The 26,394-nt window shown below is 36.0% G+C and overlaps 1 protein-coding gene across 1 annotated transcript in view; it reads left to right on the top strand.

Annotated features, from left to right (window-relative positions):
* LOC108734776 overlaps positions 1 to 26,394 on the top strand; it is a 116,905-nt gene that overhangs the window by 23,920 nt on the left and 66,591 nt on the right. Inside the window, exons 2-4 of the mRNA XM_025981280.1 lie at positions 13,302 to 13,354; positions 18,557 to 18,658; positions 22,747 to 22,970. Of these exons, the coding sequence (XP_025837065.1) occupies positions 13,302 to 13,354; positions 18,557 to 18,658; positions 22,747 to 22,970 (379 nt within the window). The remainder of the gene's footprint in view (positions 1 to 13,301; positions 13,355 to 18,556; positions 18,659 to 22,746; positions 22,971 to 26,394) is intronic.

The following is a 26,394-nucleotide window of genomic DNA, read 5'->3' on the forward strand; positions in this document are numbered from 1 at the left end:
TGGCGGTAAGAGATTTGCGGACAATGAAGAAGTAATCGAAGCTGTAAATGGTTATTTTGAGGAGCTTGACGAATCAGTCTATAGAGATGGCATTAATAGACTGGAACACCGCTATGAGAAATGTATCAGCCTTGGAGGAGATTATGTTGAGAAATAAAAAAAAAAAATTTTTAAAAACCTTGTTTTTCTTGGTCAGGCCGGAAACTTATCAATCCACCCTCGTATATACTTTTCAAACGGATTGGACCATTCCCGATCTCACTTATCATTTCACTACAATCATTCCAATCTTTTCGTCTTTCACTCCACATTTTCGACATAACATTTCATCCCCGTTCATCCAATACTTACACCTTCTACATTAATTTTCCATTCTAAACCTTGCAATCACATCCATCTTTTTTATTGCTTTCAAATATCCTGGCATGCTTCCACATTCAAGCCTTTATGCACCCTACATACCTACATTCATCAATTTTCTTCAGTTCCTAATCTATTATCATTTTAGTTCACCTAGCCCTCACCATATCACCTATACCCAACTCATTTCTGACTGTTCTAGATTTAAACTCAATTCCCTCGATATGTCTCCCCTCTTTCCTTCTCATACTTATGATACAAAACGACATTGTTTGGGTGGTATCTGGAACTGAAAAACTCGAAATACAACACAATACAATAAGCTACTGGCATTTTGGAAGTTTTTTCTTTATTATTTTTTTAATATCTAATTTTGCATGCAGTGACAGTAACCTTAAGTGTTCCATTAGGCACACATTTATCATATTGGTAGGTGCCAAATTCAATTATTCTGCAACTGGAATGCAGTAATTTCTAATTACTCCGACCAAACATTCCTGCAGCTGCCGGCTCACCGAACGAGGGTGGAAATTCTCCGTAGTGTTGCCAGGGGTAATGCATGCTACAACATTTCCGAGAAATTTGAAGAACTTTAAAGTAATGGACCCCCAGAGATGTTAATTACACGTACTTGTTGTCATGTTTGCATTTAAAAAAAATCTGTAAAGTCGGTTTACTGACGATAGTTGAACTTGACAACGTCATAAGAAAATACTGATGGAATGGTTTCATTTTTCAAAAGAAAATTTTAATTTTATTTGTTTGATAGATATTTTGTATGGATATAGAGAAGGAGGTAAATGGAAATGTATTNTCGCTTAGTCCAAGTTTTTCTGTGCTTTCCTTGGATCATTTAGGCAAATGCTGGGGCAGTAATGTTACAGAGATAATCTTTCATTCTCTTTTGTCTTCATTTCATCAGTTTCATCTTTCTCACCCGAACCACCACCCACCCATTCCCACGGTTCCTGAAAGGAGGCCGATGAGCATTACTGGCTATAGTGGGAAAGAAACACCCAAAAGTTTTCTTAATATATTTAGACAAGTCGCCAGTCCACATCCAATATTGGAGTTGGAAGGACCTCTGAGGAAGCTTGTCATTTGTGCAATCTTCAACTGACGAAGGCCTTAGACCCGAATCAGAACAGCATCAGTCCTCCAAGGGGTCCGCGAAAACTTTTACCAACTTGTCAAATTTAATTTTGTTTGCTTTTATTGGTTTCGGTTAAAATTCTTAGAGAGAGTTCGAAACAATTTTAATTAGATTTAGAATGAAAAATTAGTTTTTTTTTAGTATTTTATCGTTTACTCAACCCAAGCCCTTTAGAAGGTCTCTTCTACGTATTATTTTAAGCAATGGAAATGAAATACTGTTGCTCTTGCTACAGGTATTATAAATTTTGTACACATGCAACCTCCTATGGGTACAGACACCAGAAAATCGCATGAATCATGCTCCGGGTATTATCGCAAAGTTTTATAGAGTCATACATTTCGACCCTTCATGGGCAGGAATGCTGAGAAATATGCACATTATATTTTCTGTATAAGAGACACTCGAATTATTACATAAGGATTATAGGAGAGATGGTATATTATGTAATTATCTCCGCCTTTTGGTTAATTTTCACTGCAATATTAGTGATGGTGGTTGAAACCAATGGCCACATTTGGAAAAACACCACCACCAAACGGCGACGACAATCCTCGATTCGTTTATTGAGTCACACAAGATATGGACTTCTTTATTGCTATTTGTGATTAGTTTTTATTAGTCATTAGAAACAAAAGTTATTTTCACTGAAACGGATAATTTTGCGTAGAATATTTTGTCCTCAAACAAATTAAGTTTGGTTAGGTACGTTTTAATTAAAATTTTAAATTACAATTGTCAGACATATATTTCGATATAAATATGACCAGGAAGTAATGGTCTAAAAATCTGAACGCTTCATTTCATAAGCATCTCTTGGATCCCTTTAAGATTGCAGAGTAACGTTTTAAAGAGCGTGTTTAATATAAGGTGTATTACACGCCACCCCCTACCGGGTGTGAATTCATTTTTGTTTCTGAGGCCCGCATACAATCTTATACCATTCCCCTACTCCCACAGTACGACTTTTCCTTATGTCGGGGTAGAGAAGGGGTAACATAACCTCCCAAGCAAGAAATCGCATTCACTGTTTACTGGGAAGTAGTAGATTACGCACAACGGGGGGAAAATGAGTTAATATATCACACCGCGTATCGTTAGCTTGGCAGAATGCAGTACCATGTGACCCCTTTTACCCTGAGGTAAAAATTTTTCATTACATCTCTGCTGAAAGTTCGAGCATTCCTCCCTTTATATGAAGTCGAAACAACTACGTGTACAATTGAGTGCTGTGAAACGTAACTAAATAGACACTTAACACTCAAAATTCTACAAAACGTTTACAAATCTAATCCTACGTGTTTCGACAAAAGATAAAATAGATTCTCAGGAGGAAGCAGGAATTTACAGTACTAAATGTAATTATTGCGATAAACAGTAGGCATATAAGTCAGACTCGAAGGGCAATTAAAGTTAGGTTTAAAGAGCATACAGCTCATCTTAGATTTATTAGGTTAGAAAAATCTAGCGCGGCTTCCCACATTTCTGAAAATAACCATGAAATAGACTCCAGTTGTTTAAATTTAATCAGAAGCGTTACCTTTCCTTACCCTTTCCTTTTAGACACTTAGAGAAAGTATTGAAACATACAATAACTAACACAATCTCATGAACTAAGATAGATCTTATCTTTGAAGTAGATATACTTTCCATTACCACTACAGTTCAGTCAAAGCATGCATCCAGAAATTTTGTAGTTATTCAACGATTCCCCCATAAAGGCTTTGCTTTGTCTGATAACCAAGACGTTCAGTTTTACCTTACAAATGATTTAACGAAACATACAAGATATACTGCTCATTCATTCATTTGTTGAGTATTGACCGTTTAGTCTTTGCTGTCTTAACCATCAATTAGTTTCATTAGGGGATCATGCCCCGTTCTTGCGGAAAGATCTACATAAGAACCACCAAGACATCTTTGGGAACAAGATTGAAGGAGCACATTGCAAGTTGCCAGTAAGGATTAAAAGTTTTCTGTGGTTGACACGAACTGAGCAACGACGATCATACAATACTCTTTAAGAACTGCAGATTGCTAGCTTCGTTCAACAGCTACCACAGTAGGATGTATAGGGAAGCCATAGAAATCCAAAAATATCTGGAGAAGTTCAACGAGAAGGTGAAGATTGGAACCCGATCCTTAGGAACAGTCGATCAGTACCGATAGACATTACGGTTTACTGAACTTGAACAAGCCTCGCTTCCTACGCATCGGAATGAATACAACTTGAGCAGGACAAGTCGCCACCGAGCGGGATGATCTAAAGGTTTAGACCTTTGCTTCTCATTCGGAAGGACGCCAGTTTGATTCCAGGTTTGTCTGCTTTGGTCCAAGTTTTTCTGTGCTTTCCTTGGATCATTTAGACAAGTGCTGGGGCAGTAATGTTCCACAGATAATCCTTCATTCTCTTCTGTCTTCATTTCGTCCGTCTTATCTTTCTCACCCGAACTACCACCCACCCATTCCCACGGTTCCTGAAAGGAGGCTGATGAGCATTATTGGCTAGTGGGAAAGAAACACCCAAAAGTTTTCTTAAAGTTTTTAGACAAGTCGCCAGTCTTCATCCAATACTGGAGTTGGAAGAATCTCTGAAGAAGCTCGCTATTGGTGCAAGTGAAACGTTAGGAACCATCTTCAACTGACGACGGTCTTAGACTCGAATCAGAACAGCATCAGTCCCCCCAAGGGGTCGTGAAAACTTTTACCAATTTGTCAAATTTAATATTGTTTGTTTTTATTGGTTTCGGTTAAAATTTTTAGAGACAGTTCGAAACAATATAATTAGATTTAGATTTATAATAATTGGGGATAACACTTAGGCGTGTCAGGTCTTTAAATATTTTGTGGAACTTCATACCGCTGGAGCCGAAAGCTTAGGTGGTAAACAACACGCGGTATGATTCATTAAATTCTAATGAAGGGAAGCGAGTTAAATTTTAACTTCAAAAATTACTAATTTAATATTTATGGAATACCCCTAATAACGTATTTGATAACGTACCAAATTCTTGACGCGTAAGTTAAACTGATTAGTTTTTTTTTATTTAAAACTTCAGTAGATTCAGTAATCAGCACCTTGATAGCCGTTGCTATCGGAGCAGCGGAAATTGCTTTCTGAACTGTACTGCGCTTTCCTCTCGTGAACTACCACTTCCTGTTATCTATCTCCCTCGTTCTTACTCTCCCGTTTTCTGTCTTCGAAATGATTTCTATATTAATTCAGGCGAGGGCACATGTCACTCCCACGATAGCTCCCGGTAAAATTTAACCTCCTGCAACGATCTCACGCATGCTTGGATATGATCAAGAAATACATCAAGCCATTTTGAAGTAAATATTGAACGGGATCAGCTAATACAAATTGGTTTTCCTTGAAATGGAGCAAATTGAAACGTCTACGATCAACGTCACAGGTGCAACTGGGAGGTGCACCCCAAAAGATAAAATGAGCATCCTCAAAATAAAATAAACTTTTTACAGTAAATAATAAACATTACATTAAACAAAGTAACTTTAATAAATGTGTTTTTTATTTATTTGTCTTTTATTTAAAACAGTTTTTGAATTACTATAAACAACGTAGTAAACGCCATCTGTTAGATAAAATAATAAAGGGATTTTTCAGTATTTTGTGGTGGCACATGAACAATACTACAAATCAACAAACTGAAAACAAAAACGATTTAATCAAAAAACGAAATTTTGTGCAAAAGAATGCTGCAGATACGCTATTCTGCAATGTATCCGTTAGAAAGTAACAGTTGTAATTATTGTCATTAACTGCTTTGCTGTTTTAATTGTTGTCGTTTGTTTTCTGCTCTGATGCCTACCTTGCTCAGTTGACGTCGTTATTTTAATTTACTCGATCCATTCTACACGCTTCGTAATATCAAACTGTAAATTTTATGGTGCCCAAATAGATGTACGGATGTCGAAGGAACCATTATTTTTTAATTAATGTCCTTTGATGTATATGATTGAAAGCAAGTAACTAGACATTTACGGTAACTACCCTCAACAACACAGAACATCCTATTCAGAATTTCACACCCTGTATTCACTATTCTTAGGTATGTTTAAAGCATACGTATAAATTGTATGTTTTATTAAGTTTGCTTTAAGTCAAGTGTTTGAAAGTGTCTAACATAAGGCAAAGATCAGTTTTAATTTGATTTATTGCAAAAATCCCACTTCCCCCTTTGGCGTTTGTTTAATTTCAGAGGTTTAATTTTTTAAAATGTTGAAATAGGAGTAGATATGAGTCATTATACATATCAAACAGCTTCAAGTAAATTTGATCACAAAGACAAATGTTCCGAACAAGCTTTGCCATCCCTTTTCACCCCCTTAGGGGTTGAATTTCAAAATGTCCTTTCTCGTTCCTTGCGTGCATCATAGATGAAGCTTCTGTGCAAAATTTCAGTTATCTAAGTCCAAGGATTTAACTTGGGCATTGATGAGTGAATGAGTTAGTGAGTCAAGACTTTTTTGTATGTACGAGGGTGCGCTTTTAAGTTCAGGGAATGGGTGGGTAGGTCATTAGTGAGGATACTTACTCGAGTCATTATGAATTAAGCAACTTATTATTAGTATAAGTACTAAGTTTTCTCGTAATTAGGTCAGTAGTTTTTGAACTATCATCGACGAAACAAAGCAATCGGGAACAAATTGTGAAACCTGGAGAAAATCGAGTACCGCACTGTTATAAAGGTCCTTACCAAGCAAGGAAAATCAGTTTAATCTATACTGGAAGAGATGTCATCTGTTTACGGGACTCTTGCCCAGGTAAAACCATGGTCTACAAGTGGCATACCCTCTTTAAGCAAGGAAGGGACTTACATGAAGACGACCCACGGTAAGGCCTGCCGATCGAGGTGACCACTCCAGAAATCATTCAAAAAGTTGAAAAATTAATACTGGAAGATGCCCGACTTAAGAAGAATCAGCTCACACAAATAATAGGAGTATCAGAAATAAAGATTTTGAAAATTCTTCACGATAAATTTAGCATGACTAAAGTCAGCGCAAGATGGGTGTCGAGAATGCTCACTCCGTCTAAAAAAAAAAACAGCGTGTGGAGTGTTCTTGCGAGTTTTTGGACCACTGTAGTGAAGATAAAGATGGAGTATTGACTTGAACTGTTACTGGAGACGAAACTTGGGTTCATCATTGCGAACCTGAGTCCAAACAGGACTCTCTGTAGTAGCACAAGAAAGGTACACCACCGCCTAAGAAGTCGAAGGAGTTACACTCGGCTGGGAAAATCATGGCGACAGTCTTTCGGGACTCAGAAGGGATCCTGTTGATCGATTATAAAGATAAAGGTGTCTCCTTAACCGCAGAATACTATGCTTCAATCCTAGAGCGGTTAAAGGAAGCAGTTAAAGAAAAAAGAATAGGAAAATTGACCAAACGCGCCTGTTCATAAGAGCCATGTTGCGATGGCTGCCCTAAAATTTTGGCTCACCCACCCTATAGTCCCGTCCTAGCTCCCAACAATTATTACTTATTTCCAAACTTGAAAAAGTCTTCGTGGGAAGAAATTTTCAAGCGCGAAGATGGGAACGATGCAGTTTTGGTGTATTTTCTAGACAAAGATAAAACATTTTTTTCGAAGGTATACGTAAATTAATTGAAGGATCGGAAAAATGTATAAGGGTAGCAGGTGAATATATTCAAAAGGAAAAATAAATTCGTACTTTTATTTCAAACTTCTCACCCCCGCCATCCCGCGAACTTAAAAACGCCCCCTCGTATATATAAAGATGGTATGGGAGTTCTGTCTGTAATGAAATAATTATAATCTCAAGAATATTTTGTAACAGAATCGTGTCTACGGGAATAATGAATTAAAGAATATTACAGCGTTATAAATGGAAGCAAAAACAGGAATTTAATGGGTATTAGAGAGTCTCGCTAGCAAAAGCGGGCAATTCTATTCAAATGGGTTTCAACAAAAACATGAAAAATTTATAATCTCTGCTTTTAAACAAGTGCCTACACTTTCAGAGAATTTCAGATTTGTTTGCGTATAAATTATAAGCCGTGCTTACATTACTACTAGTGAATCCAATATCTATTTGTCGTTTTTATGTCTGTCTTTCGTTTCGTTTCTACTTTCACGTAATTTCATTTTGTTTTTCCATATTACGATATATTAACTAAAATTTTATCGTTCCTAGTAGTAAAAGTAAATAAAATTATTTATCTATTAGCTACCCAATATTTTTTTATTAATTAATTTGAGGTTACCTATTCGTAGTTATTATAGTTCACTTAATTTAATGTAATAAAATTAGCTTTACAACAATGCGATGTATCATTTAATGAAATTAGGAATTAACATTCAAAATTAGATTTCGCCCTTCTGTCAGTAAAACAATGCTTACAAGTTCCTAGAATCAATTTATTTGGAAACTGTTAATTAAGTTTAGCTTTAAAAGTTGGAAGGCACCTACAAACCAAGCAAAGAATAAGTCGTTGAGAATTGTCTTAGTCGGAAACTTCTCAGTACTGCCGCCCACCAACAACAATTATGTAAATCCATTTAGATTTTCGTTTAATGTCAAACTTTTCTTAAAGTTTTTCTCGGAAGGTAATTTTTAGAATGGAACGCTGTTTAAGTTGCTTGTTATTAAGTGCTACGAAGATATTGGCGTTGTTAAAATGTAATGATCAAAGTTAGGGTTGTCATAAACTATATGACTTTTAACATTTTTGAAATAAAATTTTTATTGTTTTATTCAAAACCATCTGGTGCAGTATGTAAACTGTTTATCACAGAAAGTACGCTATCACCTTCAGTCCGACTATTGCATACAGCTAACAGACATTGATCTGTTTCTAGATCTTCTTCGATCCACCAAAAATCTTCATTGTGTTGAACAATAAAAGAACGCGTCGTTAGGAGCCTATCGATCCTTTCCCATAAATTATTTGAACGCAAAGTCGAATCTTCTTTTGTTAACATAAACTTTGCATTTACTACACTTTCTTTTTAATTGAGTGATCTTCCTCATTTTCTCTCACAGTGACGCTTCGATAATGGAAATAAATGTATTTCTTTTGATTTATGTGTAAGTCCCGCGAGGCTCTGTTGGAGTAAGGAGTAATTTTTACCGATTTAAGGGTATAACTGCTATCCGAATAAACTCATCAAAAGAATTTACTGTAGGCACCTGATATTGTCGTATATTTTCCAAGGCGAACGATTTATAAATCTCGATTTAGGTCTTACATTCTTAGTAGCTATCGGCTTTGCCTAGTCGTTTTGGATGAAACTTTTTGAAGAATAGCTAAACAATCACTGTAGATTTCGTTTTTTTAATTTATTCATTTATTTTGCACTATGTGGATCTACTGCTTGCAATTAGCAATTGAGTTCAGCTCAAAGTGACTCGCTCTTATTAGCTCTACAAATGTGTTTCTTATTATCGCGTAAAACTAGTGCAAGTTTCGAGGCAGGGAGAGGTGAGGGCTAATAGGTACAGAAATTGTTTTTCAATCATTTAGGATACTAAAAAACTCACGATACCAGCTTAGAGACCGTCTCAAGATTGCAACTTCCTGACTTTTAAAGTAGTAACTGCAATGGTTATTGATTGGCGGTGGAACAAACTTGGCTTATAACAACCGTTGTTTCTAAAGTTTCCAAATACACAGGCCCTATAACCCGAGAAGAAATGTTAAAATAATGGTGCATGTACGAAACTGGTTCCAGTAGTGGGCAGGCTCAGCGGAATTAGACTTTACTGGTACGGTCATGTAATGCGCCATATTGCCAAGTGCTTCGTGAAACAGAAGAGATACAATCTAGAGGAAGATGCACACAAACAGTCACGTGTTGGCAATATTATCGATAGATATTTAAAGGTCCTTAAGGATGTGGGATGTTCTAGTTTTTGGGAAATACGAAGATTAGCTGAGGATAGGAAAGAGTGAAGGTGCGTGTCCAAGCAGTCCTAGGATTGACAGTCTTATCGTGATGATCATTTAAACGTATAGAAACATTCTTCAGTGACAACCCAGAACAGAATATTCTGGCATCTATGCACAAGGAGGCTCCACTCCAGATGAACTACTTTAAGAGCAGAAATAAGAAGAAAAAGAAGTATGTACGGGTCAAATAGTAAAAGCAAGTTGCAAATGATCTATTTTATCAAAAAAAAAATTGTTGTGAGAATGTTTGTCTCAGCTCATTCTCGAAAGTTGTAGTTCACTCTAGACTGATCTCGTCGTATTTGTCTTAGCTTCAATTAAAGCCAAGATAATTAAAAAACAATTTTTTTACATGCTAGTCCTTCCCGCCATCCCAGCTTAAAGCGTATGCAGAACCTCAACGAGATACGAGGGTGGATTGATAAGTTTCCGGCCTGACCAAGAAAAACAAGGTTTTTAAAAATTTTTTTTTTTTATTTCTCAACATAATCTCCTCCAAGGCTGATACATTTCTCATAGCGGTGTTCCAGTCTATTAATGCCATCTCTATAGACTGATTCGTCAAGCTCCTCAAAATAACCATTTACAGCTTCGATTACTTCTTCATTGTCCGCAAATCTCTTACCGCCAAGCCATTTTTTGAGATTAGGGAACAGAAAATAGTCACTCGGGGCTAGGTCTGGAGAGTAAGGAGGGTGCGGCATCAATTCAAACTTTAGATCGTTGATTTTAGCCGTCGCAACGATTGACGTGTGCGCTGGTGCGTTATCGTGATGAAACAAGATTTTTTTCTTCGCCAGATGAGGTCGTTTAATTTTCACCTCGTGGCTCAAACGTTGCAATAAGTCTGCGTAGTATTGACCAGTGATAGTATTACCCTTTGCAAGGTAATCAATGTATATAATACCTCTTGCATCCCAAAAAACAGTAGCCATAACCTTGTTCGCCGAAAAAATTGTTTTTGCCTTCTTTGGAGTTGGTTCCCCTGGTCCAATCCACTGTTTAGACTGTTCTTTGGTTTCAGGAGTGTAGTGGTGGACCCACGTTTCGTCAACGGTTACGAATCGACGCAAAAATTCGCTTGGATTACGCTTATACAATGACAAATTTGCGGTAGAAATGTTTTTTCGAATCAATTTTTGGTCGACTGTTAGCAAACGCGGCACCCATCTTGCACAGAGCTTTTCCATATGCAAATGTTGGTGCAAAATATGTTGCACACGTTCATATGACATCTTACAGGTCTCAGCTATCTCACGCACTTTCAATCTGCGGTCTCCCAGCACTATTTGATGAATTTTTTCGATCATATCTGGAGTTGTGACCTCAACGGGGCGTCCTGAGCGAGGCCCATCAGAGGTGCTCACACGACCCTTTTTAAACTCGGAAACCCACTGCTTAACGGTTGAATATGACGGGGAGGATGTCCCCAGTGTTGAGTCCATCTCTTTTTTAATTTCCTTCGGCGTTAACCCCTTCAAATAAAAGTATTTGATGACAGCACGATTTTCCTGCTTTTCCATTTTTACGAAAACCACAGAGGCGTCTTGTTCAGCGTGCTGTCAAACCTACACTAGCAAGGAGATCGGGCTGAAACTATAGCTACAAGCTATCCAAGGATGGTACTATAGAATGTCACCTCAAGGTAGGCCTAGTGGCGTCATCTCTTGGTTAGGCCGGAAACTTATCAATCCACCCTCGTACATGATATTGTCAAAATGCCAAGAGAGAAAACACGCTGTTGCCTGGAGTGGTTATCGTTCAAATCCTGAAGAATCGGGTTAAAACTGAATTCGCTGGAATTTAAAAATTTAAATGTTATAACATATAGATAGTAAAAGTTTCTGAAATAATAACAGAGATGTGTACATATAATGACCCACAGGGAAAAATGAAAACGATGTACCAACACGAAAAAAATTGACCACCTTGGTGTTGAGAAATCAGACCTTTTATTAATCAAGTAAATGTTTCGTTCAAATCAAATCCACGAATATTTACCAAAAGACGGTGAATTTAACAGTAGAGGTGTTAACTTACATCGCGGGCGATACGTTTGAGCGATAGTGTGGCAAAGCGGCACCAGGGAAAAAGACTAATGGTCTCGGCACTTCTCGAAACAAGCGTGCAATCAACGAAAATGAAAGAGAACAGCTAAACAATGACAAATACAAGCCAAGAATAAATTATGTTCTCACTCGCTTGGTTTTTATCGTTTTACGAGATCTTTATTTTTAATCAACCTGGATGAGGTACTGCTTTACAGGGCCGCTTTTAGAACTTTTGGTTATTCTGACAGATTCATGAATGAAATGGCGATTTTTCTTTTTAAAGTGTAGCGTCCCATCTTGGGGCGTTTGTCCTTTTTGGTGAATATCGGTGTTCGAAGCTAGATATCAATCACTAGATCAATGTTGCCTCAAAAGCCTTATCATCATCATCATAAGGTCGTCAGTATTAAGACTGGTTGGACACGTACCTCCACTTTTTCCTATCCTGAGCTAATCTTCGCATTTCCCTAAAACTAGAACAATCCACATCCTTAACTATTTGCGAACAGTGATCTAATCTAGGTCTACCTCTACTCCTCTTAACTGTTGTTTCTGCCTCCAAATGATCTATTTTATCAAAAAAAAAATTGTTGTGAGAATGTTTGTCTCAGCTCATACTCAAAAGTTGTAGTTCACTATAAACTGATCTCGTCGTATTTGTCTTAGCTTCAATTAAAGCCAAGATAATTAAAAAACAATTTTTTTACATGCTAGTCCTTCCCGCCATCCCAGCTTAAAGCGTATGCAGAACCTCAACGAGATACGAGGGTGGATTGATAAGTTTCCGGCCTGACCAAGAAAAACAAGGTTTTTAAAAATTTTTTTTTTTTATTTCTCAACATGGTCTCCTTCTCCCAATGATGTTCTCTCATAGCGGTGTTCCAGTCTATTAATGCCATCTCTATAGACTGATTCNAATCTTCGCATTTCCCTAAAACTAGAACAATCCACATCCTTAACTATTTGCGAACAGTGATCTAATCTAGGTCTACCTCTACTCCTCTTAACTGTTGTTTCTGCCTCTAACATGTCTCTGACTAGACCTTCATGCTTGAAAAGGAGTCCTATCAACCCATCTCGCCTATTTTTTATTGACTTTCATAGAATTCTCTGTTCTCCTATTCTATCTAATCCCTTATCATTTCTAACTTTTTCTATCCTCATCATTCGCCTATAACACCACATTTCGAACAACAACAGTAAAACATATGATTTGCTATCCTGTCCAACACAACCTGTCCATAACACATGTGAAACTTAATAATAAATATTCATTACTTCTTGTGAGCAATGTTATTTTATTTTTTGGACATCACCAAACCTTTTCCCAGCTTTGCCAGATCCTTTACATATTAATGAACCCCCTTTCCTTTTTTAGGACAAGGGTGGTTCGTGGACGGTCCCTAACGAACAATATAAAAAAGAAAACGGATAAATTTTAGAAATATATCAAAAATTCCACGTTCAGTTATTCAAGGGGGAAAAATCACAGAAAATACGATTTTACGACGCCCTGTTAACTTTTTATTTCGCTTAGTCTGACAATAGGCCAATTTGTCACATGAATTGTTTCGCATCGAGTTACGACGGCTGCCTCTTCAGACATAAAACTTTTGTAAGAAGCCGCTTTTATGGCTTAAGATAAGTTTCCACGGGCTTTCTTGCAAATGCCTTATCGGCAATAACAGTGCAAATGTACACAAATGGGAATATCTTTTTTATCCCATTCGCAACAAAACGAAAATAAAATCGACACCTACACTTACTTATACCGTTTTTCTTTTTTTCTGTTTCAGGGTACCTAGGCAATTCCAGAGTAGTAATTGATCATTATGATGTCTCAACACAGGTAAATATAAAAATTGGTTTTTAATCGAAGAATGACTAGTTTTGTAAGTCCTCTCTCTATTTATAATTACCTAAAACTTGGAAAATAGTCCGTTCACTTAGAGAAAGGTACACGATGCCACATCCGTGTGCGAAATATGTTGTAATGTTAGAGGTTATAGAAGGTACTAGAAGCTTACGATTTGATTTGATCGAAAATTTCTGACGGTGAACAACCGACCATAATCCGGGGATCCGCCTACAATTGATATTCGCTTGCACGCATTGCCTACGCTGTACCTTTCTCTAAATGAATGGACAATAACAGCGGTTGATCTAAAAAGATTTTCGGGACTTCAAGATTCTTGGTGGTAGAATCTAGTATCTCCCAAATTGACATGATTAAATTTGAAACCATTTATGCTTTGACGAAAACATCATCAAGTAATATTATAGTAAGAAATAAAATATGAAATGGTAAATAAATTCAATTTCTTCCACGAAAAGGATTAAAAAAACAACAACGAGGGTTAAAGGATAGTATAGAGTTTAAACAAAAATAGTGTTGGACGGTCAAAAAAAGAATACGTGACTGAAATCGGTAATTTCACAAATTGGGCATTCAACAGAATATTTAGACAGCTACTAGGTATGAGCAAATTAATTACGATTAATTGATTAATAATAATAGATTAACTAATAATAAATTCATCATCATCATTAAGTCGTCAGTCCTAAGACTGGTTGGACACGTACCTCCACTCTTTCCTATCTTCAGCTAATCTTCGCATTTGGAACAACATGCATCCTTAACTATTTGAGAACAGCAATCTAATCTAGGTCTACTTCTTCTCCTCTTAACTCCTGTTTCTGCCTCTAATATGTTTCTGTCTAGACCTTCAAGCCTAAGAAGGTGTCCTACCATCCTATATCGCCTATATTTTATTGACTTCCATAGAGTCCTCTGTTTTCCTATTCTTTTTAATACCTCTTTATTTCTAACCTTTTCTATCCACGGTATCCTCATCATTCACCTGTAACACCACATTTCGAACACCTGTAACCATAATAGATTAATAATGGAATAATTAATTATTTTGAGATTCTAAAAATCACCGATTACGAATTAGTTTTTTGAATTAATCAATTAATTGGGACTGTTGATTATTTTCTTACAATCGCTAATATAATTGATGTTAAATTTAATAATTGCCCATCCGTAACAGTTAGAGGCATTTTAAACCATTCTGGTCCTCAAAATACGCGGGGATTGGAGGTTACTGTATTTATATTTTCACTTCAAAAACATTAATTCAACGGTAAGACGTCCAATGTTTTTTATGAGAAGTAGAAATCGATGAACAGACCAGGTTTTTTCACTGTGTAGTCTATGGTCATGACCCATGAGACTCGGTACTATCTCTACTAGCGTTCAGTGGTGATTCCGGTGTACCGAATCGCTAAAAATGCGGTTGATAGATTTTTGCTCTAAAAGGAGGTAAAGAGAGAAATCTCGTTTTCATAACTTCTATTGATTTCACAAGGAGTAGATATAACACAGAATAATGACAAGAACGTTTAATGGGAAGTCCTTACCCAGAGGTTTGGAGATGTCACACTTCATACTGCTCACTAACTCAAATTATAATGACCGTTTAATGAGTTTTGCGTACAAAAGGGTACCTGCAGTTCCCTTAGTTAGAAGATGTAACTTATTTAATTCCTTTTGACACGTTTTTATAGGATTAACTTTTTCTTTCTCCAAAAGCCGAACCTGATGGTGCATTTTGTAAAATTTTACCTCGTATAGTGCGAAAAAATTTAGTTGTCGAGTTAGTTTGGAAAGTTGGCATGAGATATATTAAATTCGTTTACTTGGAGCTCTTTTTGGCCTGTCAGTAACTCATTATTTATTCAAAAAGTTGGGTCGTTTGAGTTAAATTGTAACTGACATTTTTCATTGTAAGAGTGCATGATAAAGTTCAAACCGGACGGGTTTTAAGACAAGCAAGAAGAAAGAGAGCACGGGAAATCAACCCAAAAAATGACTAAACGAAAAAATATTTACTTCAGCAGAATAACGGAAAATCAATTCTGGTCCACATCATTCTTTTCAGATTTCTCTCTTTTATTTTTCGCAAGCCGATCGTACATTTCAATGTTTCGAATATAAAAACAGACTTAAAAGGAAACACCGTTACGCTATTTTGAACGAATAGAAATGACGATTTGAATAAGGCAGTAACAATAAAAAAAACATTTGTAGGAAAAATATACATATGGACTTGCTCCTACGGGATGTTTCACAAGTAGTGCAATGCAGAGGAGAAATTCGGGCTACATTAAATTTAAATAAGGTAATACGTAACGTGGTTTTTAAAGATACTTAATCCTTCCCCCCTCTCCATGACCTGTGGCGTTTTACTCAATCCCTTTACCCTTTAAGCGTTACGTAACATGCTAATGATAATATTTACATAAAATAGTCAGTTATGTCCTGCAAAATCATTGTTATCTTATTTTATTTAATAAAAACATGATGTTACGTAACACGTTGCTGCCCCCCCCCACCTTCTCCCCTCCCTCCTTGTAACGCACCGTAGCGTTTTACAAGTCCCCCACACCCCCTAACTGCGTTACGTAATACTTGAAGTTTTAGTTTATTTACATTTGGTAAAGTCTAATATCATAGTGACGATAAAAATGTTGGAAACGGGAAATTCCCTGTTCTTGAGAAAAAAAGGAAATATTTTGATGCTCTCTAATCAATTTTTTTTACATATGTAAATGTGTACATGTAGGTACTTCTCGTAAAGTTTTTACAATAAGTTTTATTTTACCGAATTAATTAACAATCACGAAAATGATCAAAGAAAGTACAGGTCTGACGAAGGAAGTTGGCGAGCGGTCGCGCAGGTATGACCTATTTGGGTAAGTCACTTGGAACCGATACACAAATAAGCTTTCAGTAGGCGTAAATTATACTATTAATACAGGTGGGACAGTAGCGTACTAGAAAATAATGTAAAAACATGACTTATCAAAAAGAAAAAATTAACCTATTGCTTTTGTTTTATAGTTAATTTTCACTTTCACTGTCATCATCGGAATCTCTATCACTGTCATCAACATCAACCATTAGTTCTTCTGTTTGTATGTCTGTTACTTACTCACTGATCCCTGCTTTTAAATATTTAATCTACGCTTCTGATAGGAATACTGAAGAATGAGGGCTGCAATCTTTAAACCTAAAACTGCCTACTTTTGCCACCGCGCATCCACGCCATTTTAAAATTTCCGCCAGCTTCCAGCGTCAGGCCTGTATAATTGTGGTTATATCTGTTATAATATGTAAGTACTGTATTATTATTCATATAGTTCGGGGCAAATTGTAATTGGTCTGGGAACATGACTTATGTGTACTCCATGAGAGAAGGGGCTGCGTGCAGAATATGCGTAGAAGTTGCACAGTCATTTTATATCTACTTATTCTATTTATACATTTGCACCTACGCGATTCTTGTGCAACGCAGGATGTGCTGTAACTTGCAACGAAGTTGATTACAGGTGCTTTTACTTTTGGTAAGTTAAAACAAATATTATTCTAAATTTTTTACTTTTTGACAGTAATCATTTATAAAAGATCAATTTAGTAATACATAAAGTCCATTTTACCTGTGATTAACAAAATGCAAAATATTGCACAGATAAATTTGTTTAAACAAAAAACTTTACCATGCCCAAGCACTGTTTGATTATTTCAAAAAAAATTCAACGGCGCATAAGAGAAACGCAGTTTTTATAAAAAAAGAATTTGCAACTCGGTCAATAATGATAGAAATAAGTCCGATTTTGTTACTCGGGGGGTTCCGATGGTCGCTGGACACGAATATGCAGTCGGTGACGACCTCCGAGGTGCCTAGGATCTAGGGCGACCGTCATACACGTCGTCTACAGTACTGTATGAAAATAAATAAAAGTAAAACAAAAATACTGGTATGCGAGGGAAGAAAAAGTAGGGAAAGAGCGAATGTAAAAGATAGGAGACGAAAAATTAGAAGAAGTGGCCGATTTTAGGTATCTAGGAAGTCAGATAAGTCAGGACGGAAGGAATAGTAAGGATATAAAGCAGAGGATAGGGCAGGGTCGAGTCGCTTGCAATAAAAAGAAATCACTACTATGCTGGCGAACGGTTAATACAGAAATTTGAAAAAGGTTGTCAAAGGACTGACGACCTTATGATGATGATGATAATTTGAAGTATTATCTTTAGAAATAATTTAATTAATTTCATTTATTAAATCATTGATCATCGGGCCCAAAGTATCTAGAAGACCCGTCGCCTACTACATATTCCTAAAAAAATTGGATTTATTTCTGTTATTATTGACAGAGTTGCAAAGATGAATTGATATCTTATGTTCACAAAGTTTATAGACGGTCTCACGCATCGAATGCACAAAACCTTACCTCGATATGACTTACTGAACTAAATTCGAAGGTTCAGTGCTTAATTCTCGTTTGAGTAATGGTTCGGTTTACCTTGGTCTCCCCTAAGGTAACTTTTAACTTTAAATATTGAAATTTGGCACTAAATCATTAAAACGCTTTTAACTAATTCGCTTAGAGGTATCTACAACACATAATTTATGAGCTACATAACCATTTATTTCTCCTAAATATGTTCTGTTAAATGTTACTTGCATCTTTAGTTGCCTAGCCATATTAGAAAATGTCAGACACATACACTCGTACTTCTTTCCTATGCTTAATAATACTTTTCTCTTGTTTAAGGCATTTCACAGTCACCAATTTATATTTGAAGCCTTTGGTAGATAAGTCTCTTTTGAATATTAAAGTGAATATAATTCCTAGGCGTTTTAAAAAAACTTGTCAATTGTGATTATCATTTGACTTTATGTTATAATGTGTAGGTAGTGAATATACCATGGTATCGCGATAGTATATGCAATTTAATAGCTTTAAGTTGTTTACTGTAATCATCCGCCATCTTGTTATTCCGAATAGCACTTCCGGTATCTCGCGTTTATGAGTCAGGAAAAATTGTGTTATAATTTGAGTGTTGATTGGTTTGCAGTATGGCGTACTTATTTGAACAAATAAATATGTGGAAGGGTTAATGAAAAACTTATTATAAGAATTTTCGTTTAATTACTATGATAAATAGTTAATAAGAAATATTAAAAGTTATTTGTTTTTATAGGCTGATATTCAACACACAGCCGTTTCTTATGAATCTGAAGATGAAGCTCTTAGCAGGCTTTTTGGAAGAGGTAGGCGAGGTACACCGTCCTATAGTAAACAGGTTAGTATTACGTACACTATGTTTGTATAAAAAAGATATAATACGAACATTGTGTAATAATTTTATTCGGTGTTTGTAAAATAAGTAGGTTTAATGGGTATTAATAGCGTCTAAGAAACTGTTCGCCTAGAAACGTATGCACTCGTTAATACAATAATACTATTCTGCACTGACCTATGTCACTGATACACTGATTTACTGCCAATGTCTTCGCCTGTACTTTTAAATACTTTGTCAACTTTTAGACTATGAAACATTTAGGAATTTAATTTTTATTTCTCAGTGCACTATCACTTCCTGCAAGTATGTGAAGGCTCATGAGATTTTGAATTACCTATATCACCTAAATGCATTTCTCTTTTCAAAAATTACGCGGCAAGCAGATAGTTTATCAGTAATTTGGTGCAATAGTTACCAGAGGTTAAAAAACATGGTTTCTTTTTTGGTTAGTTCATAGTTTTGAATTGTTTCTACTATTATTGCGGATTTCACCTTCGAGTTTACTCGACCAATATTTGGGAGCATGTAGAAACACGGCGTTTAAATTTTATGGCCTGAAGGAACACAAGTTAGTTTGCAGAAGTTTGTAACGTTTACATAAATCCATAAATTCAAACAGCTAATCAACAATTTTGCAAATTGTTTGATGAATGCTACACGCATTTAGGTTCCGAGGTATTTAATGCTTATTAATTAGGTCTGCATACGTAGGAAGTACAAAGTTAGGGAATATTTAGCAATTTAAATAATTTTCAGTGGACGTATAGCTTAAAGTTTTGTACTGTTTTCCACCGAAGTGATAAGTCTGGTAAAGGCCTTTTTTTTCGTCCGTAATATGCATGTAAAAAATTACTTTACAAAGGTTTAATTGTAATTACTATAGAATAGTGACTGTGGTATGGCATTGTTTGTCCAAGAGTTCTCTTTGTAACGACATTCAGTTTCTGTATAACTGTCCTCGATGCATTCCCTGAGGATGCCATACATAGCTGGTGGCGAAACGTCAGATAATCGACTTCATCGGTGTTCTTGTCATAGGAGGAGAAACAATCTTAGACCATGATTATCAAGTCCGCTTTTTTACAAGTGAATTATGAACGAAAAATAGGCTGTATTCGGATTTGTCCTTTAAATGTTTTCAGCTTGATTTAAGTATTATGTTTATCAGATATATTCAAAGCAGGGTTCAACGTATGTTTAAAAACTTTGTAGAGTTGTCAAAAATTAACTTGAAAAGTATTGATTACAGAGTTTTTAAAAATTCGTCGAGTTCTAAGAAAAAAATATTATGATTGATGGTTTTCGTTCGTTTTCTTGATGGAAATTCATAATTACCTAATAAATAAACTGAAATTAATAATTAATTAACTTTACAATTGTTTCGCCTCCTTCAGGCTTCTTCAGAAGTATGTATTACTTAAAACTATATTAACAATACGAACTTATATACAACTTTGTACTATGTAGAGTCGATAGCTTTTAGTTTCTAGATGTAGAATTTCAAAGTATTCATTAAAATTATGGTTTTCATCATTATGATCTTTTGCGTGATTCGAATCTAATTTTTTATTTTCAAAAGATTTCTTATGCTCCTTGATTCTTTTCTCAAAGGTTTGATCAACGTAAATCTAAAAGTTCACCATTTGATACTTTTTTTCAAAAGCTGCCGAGTACAACTGAGCATTCTCTCTGTAAGAAAACATTTTTGGAATGTGAAAACTGTTACTTTATACAAGCTCTTTTTTGAATATTTTTTTTTCTTCCCCTAATTTATCCACGATATTGATTCACTCTGTTTATGTTACCATATTGATTGGAGTGCTGTCTACTCAACATAATTTGCACAAGTTACAAACAATTCAGAGTCATCGAATATTCAGTGTCACGTTTCTGATTGTTCATCTGTAATACTTTAGAGCAGTGGGTTTTTAAATTTTTAAAGCTACGGCACATTTAAAAAATCCCTTTTACTGTATGAAACTCTACATCAACTAATAAGAATTAAAGAACATTGCATCTCATCGCACACGTTTCTTGTATGAGGTTAAATTATTGACTACAGTAATGGGGTATTCCCCTTACGTTTTTTACACTATTGTTACACTATTCTAAAGTAATATTTTCAACAGTAAAATTGTAGAAAAGCCGAAATAATTGAACGATTTAATTGACAAATGTTACCTAACTAATTTTCGGAATCCCGATAGTGACTCACTTAACGTAGGGGTTCCCTGGAATGCACTTTAGAGCGTCTCACTATTTTTATAATAAGCAAAGTGTCTAGACAGTTAAGGGTTGGAAGGATAATATTTGTGTGTAGAACCATCACCATCATTTCATCTCTAATTAGGAGGTTTCACCAAGGTTGATTTTTTAGTTAGATAAACCTAACCTGATTGAGAATTGCAAATTGATATAAATTCCTGAACAACTTTGTTACATATCTGCAGCAGTACTACACTGGTATAGTAAATTAGTATATACTTAAAAAAAAAACTTTTGGGTGTTTCATTCCCACCAGCCAGTAATGCTGGTGGGCGGGCAGTCCCTCCGGACTATGCCGGAAGGTAGGGCGGAAGGCCCTCTTCAGTCTGCTTTCAGGAATCGTGGGAATGGATGGGTGGTGGTTCGGGTGAGAAAGATGAGACGGACGAAATGAAGACAGAAGAGAGTGAAATATTATCTGTGGAATATTACTGCCCCAACATTTGCCTAAATGATCCAAGGAAACCACAGAAAAACTTGAACCAAGGCAGACGGACCCGGAATAGAACCGGCGTCCTCCCGAATGCTAAGCAATTGTGTAAACCTCTAGGCCACGCCGCTCGGTTGTATAGACTTGGATTGCACTTGATTTTATGCATAGAGATAGGCCAGAATATCATGGATTTTGACCTTGAGTTGCGCAGTGACGAAACTCCGCTAGTTGATTGATTTCCACACTGAATGGCGTCACTTATATGTGGAAATTTCTTAGCATTCGAGAGGAAACCGATTCAATTCCGGCCCGTCCATCTGGTCCAAAATTTTCTGTGGTTTTCCTCTAACATTAAGCTGCAGGATCTATAGGTTTAGATAAGCCTAGCTTGATAAAGTCCCCCAAGTAGAGGCGAAACGTCGGTGTTAGTCGTTCACACAAATATATACATTCCAACCCTTAACTGCCTAGATTCTTTGCCTATTTATATCCAAATTAAGGGAAAGAAATGGATAATATTATTACAATATGTTTGTAGATGAAAACGTTTTCTTCTCATCAAAAGTTTTTAATCGTTTTCAACGCTTCCGCTAATGACTTTTTGCTTAAAATTAAGTAACTTAAATCAAATGCCGAACACGACCTCATGTTTAACAAGATCCGGGAAGAAGAGAAACGAAAGAGAATAATCTTGAGTAGCAATCATCTAATTCCAAGATAAATAATAACTACTCTAAGTTCTAGTAAATAACTTAATTGATTTATTTAGTCTAATTCTCCTTCATAAGAAATTTAATAGCGTTAGGGCTAATCCATTTGAAAGAGTGCAGCTCCTTTAGGAGGAATTTTTCGACAAACGTTTTAGGAACTTTTCTTTATCAAAATACCTCAGGAATCATCCACGGAATTTTTGCCATATGTTTAGTAAATACTCTGTATATTTAATACATTAAACGGAATTAATTTTTGAATTTATTTTTACCATTACAGATAACCTCAAATTAATGTGACGTAAGTATATAGTCAGGTATGTGTCGTCGTTGCTGCTGCTGTCAACTTTTTTAAATTAGTAGTACTTAGAGCAATAGTGCGTTAGGCCAGGATACCGGGTTCAATTCCCGGCGAGGGCGTGGCAGCAGAAACATTTTTTTCTCACTAATTTGAGGTTATCTATAATGGCAAAAATTAATAAGCAACAAGCAACGCAAAAGATAACGTAAAAAAAATAACAAAACGGAAAGCTTTTCATTTTCCTATGCGCTTTTGTGAATGATTGCACTCCCAGGGCAATACTTTACATTATTATATTTTGAGGAAACTTCTGATGCCTGCCGGGAATTGCATATGTAGGTATGCCTTTCTGCTAACAGTTTCGGTTTGTTTTTTGCAGGATATTCTCGAACAATATTGCATCTCTGATCGAGGACTTGGAGCTCTGGAGCAGGATCGCAGGAGTCTTTTTAGCTGCCTTTCGATGCAGCAGGCGTCTCCCTGTTCCAACAGGACGTCGCTGCTCACGGTCTGCGTTCGACAGAAAGTTCCCTCAGACGAAAATCTGCAAGATATCGTGCGCCGATATCCCGCCGGCTACGATCCGTACTACAAAAGATTACGGTAAGTAATTGCACATGAACTTCTTCCATTTTTCAAGTAGAATTTTCAAAGCTTATTAAAGAACTCCAGTACCTACCTTTCTATTTCCTTTTGATATTCAGATGTTTACGTAAGTACAAAAAAAAAAAACAAAAAGGAGAATGGTTCTACAGTTCCATTTGACCCTTAAGGTATGCCTGATCTTTGGAGTACCGCAGTCTTGTATGTTATACTTCATTTACTTTCTGTAGCGATGTGCCCCTTCCAATGTCTTGGACGCGCGCTGGCAAAATCGTAGGTAGGGAGAAAAAAGCTCATTATACTCTCGACTCTTGTTCATTAAACATATTTTTTCATACAGTACCTGCTAAAAGTTTTGTTCAATCATGAATAGTAGTGCGAGTAGAAAACAAGCGTTAAAGCCTTTAATATGTCTTCAAATATAAATAAACATCTCGTTAATATTTTCAGTAGTAAATGGTACCAATAACAGCACATTTGAGCAATGCAATTGTAGTGGATAAAATGGTCAATTTTCCGTGCAGTACTGTACGGATTATACGCTCCTCACCGGTTAAGAGTTTGGCTGAGAGTTGTCTCCTTCCTTTTCTGGCCTAGTGCTGTTCTTTTCTACTTTGCGCCGGTCAAACCGAACGTCACATCGCTACAGAAACTAAACGAAGTATATCTTTGTTTCTTTTAGCCATTGCTTCATTTAATGGCCATAGTGTATATGTATTTTGACCACATAAAATCTTCATGTAGAGGAATTTAGGCATCTACATACGTACCTATCTATCCATAGAGAATAATAATATTGTAATGAATAGCATAATAATTTTCCCATTTGTTTTGGTAATGCTATTGAGCCATCGATACAATGTAGCTGTGTACATTATGTCGAAGTGAGCCACCCCAAATGTAATCAGGGGTTGTTGTTATTCCATCCAAGTACGAAATTGCTGTTTGTCGCCAAACGCCCCACGATACGTGCCTGCGGCGAGACAAGGGCATCTTTCGGCTATTATCCTTCGGGGGAATAAAAATACGCAGATTTCTAGTGGAAATCAGGACAAGATGAGAATGTAATCGTTCTTGCAAAATTAAGCCTTTAGAATTGCCTGATTTTCTTTTTCTTTTTTCTTTTTCATTTTATTATTACGAATAAACGACTTCAAAAGGTTTCCAAGTTCTGGGGAAATTAAGAAAATTATACAGTAAAAGCTCTTTATTCTCTTGGTATACGTTCCATAAATATACCGCGAATACAGAATCCGTGGATGTGGAATGGTAATTAGTATGAAACCATAAGGGATACATTCTAAGGTTCCAAAGTAAAACCAATAAGTATCAAATTAAAATCAATTTATTAAGAAATTAGCAATTATAGTTAATCGTTATTATCAGCATTAGGCAAGGGTTTAAATAATTTAGTGTTTTTTTCTTGTTTTGAATTTTAAAATTAATCCACTCAGTTATATCTTTTATAAAAGCTGCCTCGGCTCGTACCAACAGTACATAGTCAAAAGATGCCGATACATTAAGGGGATTCAGTAGTACATGCGCCGTAGAGTAAAAACATGCTTATCGGTTCTAGATATTATGATTTTAATGTTTGGAGCAGAGGTTTGAAATTTTGTAATAACATAGATAAAGCTCTTTTCTAAAGCCTATCGAAGGCCATTTTTTAATTTTTTAATTTCTATTGAAAATACGTGTCCCATAAGAAGCATCAACTTTAAGCACTTGTAAAAGCTTTTAATGACCGTATTATTGATAACCAAAAACGTACCGAGTTAGTGTGAACCTTCTTCTGTTACCATACAAAAAATCAGATATTTATCTCGCAGCGTTAAAACACAACGTTTAGAATAGAAACCCATGTTTTCGGAAAAATTTACACTAGGTATGAGCGGTCTATTGCGATCAATCTTATTAATAAATGACACCGCATCCTTTTCTGTTTGCCGATTGCAGTTGTGAATAAGGAAATTTTAACTGCGAATATAGGAACTGGAACTATACTCATTAATAAAAAAAAAAAGATGGCGTGTCTACCTACTTATAAATTTACACGCGTTAGAATTACACAGCTATTTACGTATTTGTTTTGTCAGTATACGCATAATTATAATTATGTATATATTTACGACAGTGGCGGACTTAGGTTTGATATTCTACAATTATCTAACCATTAAAGAGTCTAATTAACGGATGGAACTAACTAAAGCATCGACTTTTGATGTGTATTCTAAACCCAAAGAGTTTACGTTTTGAACAAAGACTTAAGTTGGGTTACGGTATTTGTGTCCTATCGGCAGTTGTACGGATTCGTCCAAATTTGGACGATCTAACCAGTAAATCGTACAAGGAAAGAAGCAGATTGTTTTATTTCATTCTGTACATAAATTTTAGTTGGCCTAGAAATATTTCTGTCTGCAAAATTTATTATATGTTATATGTAGGCGTAGAGAAGATAAATTATTTTTTTACGCATCTAGTGTAGACTGTTATTGTGTAACATGGGCCGAAAGAGGGTGAATACAATGTTATTCTGACGGAGAGGGATGCTTCGTATTATCTTTCATTATGTGCTTTCATAATGCTTTTACTCCGGTAATACCGTTTTATCACACATTGAGATAGATGCTATTGTCGGTGAATCCCAGAAAAATATAATATTCAGGAAACATATCTTATATATACGTGTATGTAGATGGTACCTATGCACCCTATATTGTTATGGAATGTTGGATATAAAAACAATTCATAACCAGTCATAAATATTCATTAAGGAGATTAAGAAAAGGAAAAAACAGGACGTCGTGGGTCATTGTGGTTCCAGGACGGACGGTTCCTAATGATCGATCACACAAAGGTTCACTTAAAAGCATACATTTGAAATTTTATTCAGTAAAAGCGTGATTAATGTTGTCTTGTATCGTTTGGTGACCAACGTAATAAATTGAACAGACGCATGATTATATTATCTACGCGTGTCTGATATTAAACGATGATCACAATATTCAAAAGCAGGCCGCATGTAATGAAGGCAATTGTTGTTACAACATAAACATATTAAGCTGCTGTTTTTTATATTGTATTTCACTGCCTGCAATTTATTAAATGTGTACATGATGCGTCTAATTTGTGAAATTGTTGATTTCATGTATTCGGCAGTAAAAGACGTCATTTCATGAACTCAGTAGGCAACATACTATTCACGCTTAGCATTCGGGAGGACGCCGGTTCGATTCCGGGTCCATCTGCCTTGGTCCAAGTTTTTCTGTGGTTTTCTTGGATCATTTAGGCAAATGCTGAGGCAGTAATATTCCACAGATAATCTTTCACTCTCTTCTGTCTTCATTTCGTCCGTCTCATCTTTCTCACCCGAACCACCACCCACCCATTCCCACGATTCCTGAAAGCAGGCTGAAGAGGGCCT

Source organism: Agrilus planipennis, unplaced genomic scaffold (assembly GCF_000699045.2).
Source record: "Agrilus planipennis isolate EAB-ADULT unplaced genomic scaffold, Apla_2.0 scaffold5, whole genome shotgun sequence".
NCBI classification, from domain to species: domain Eukaryota; kingdom Metazoa; phylum Arthropoda; class Insecta; order Coleoptera; family Buprestidae; genus Agrilus; species Agrilus planipennis.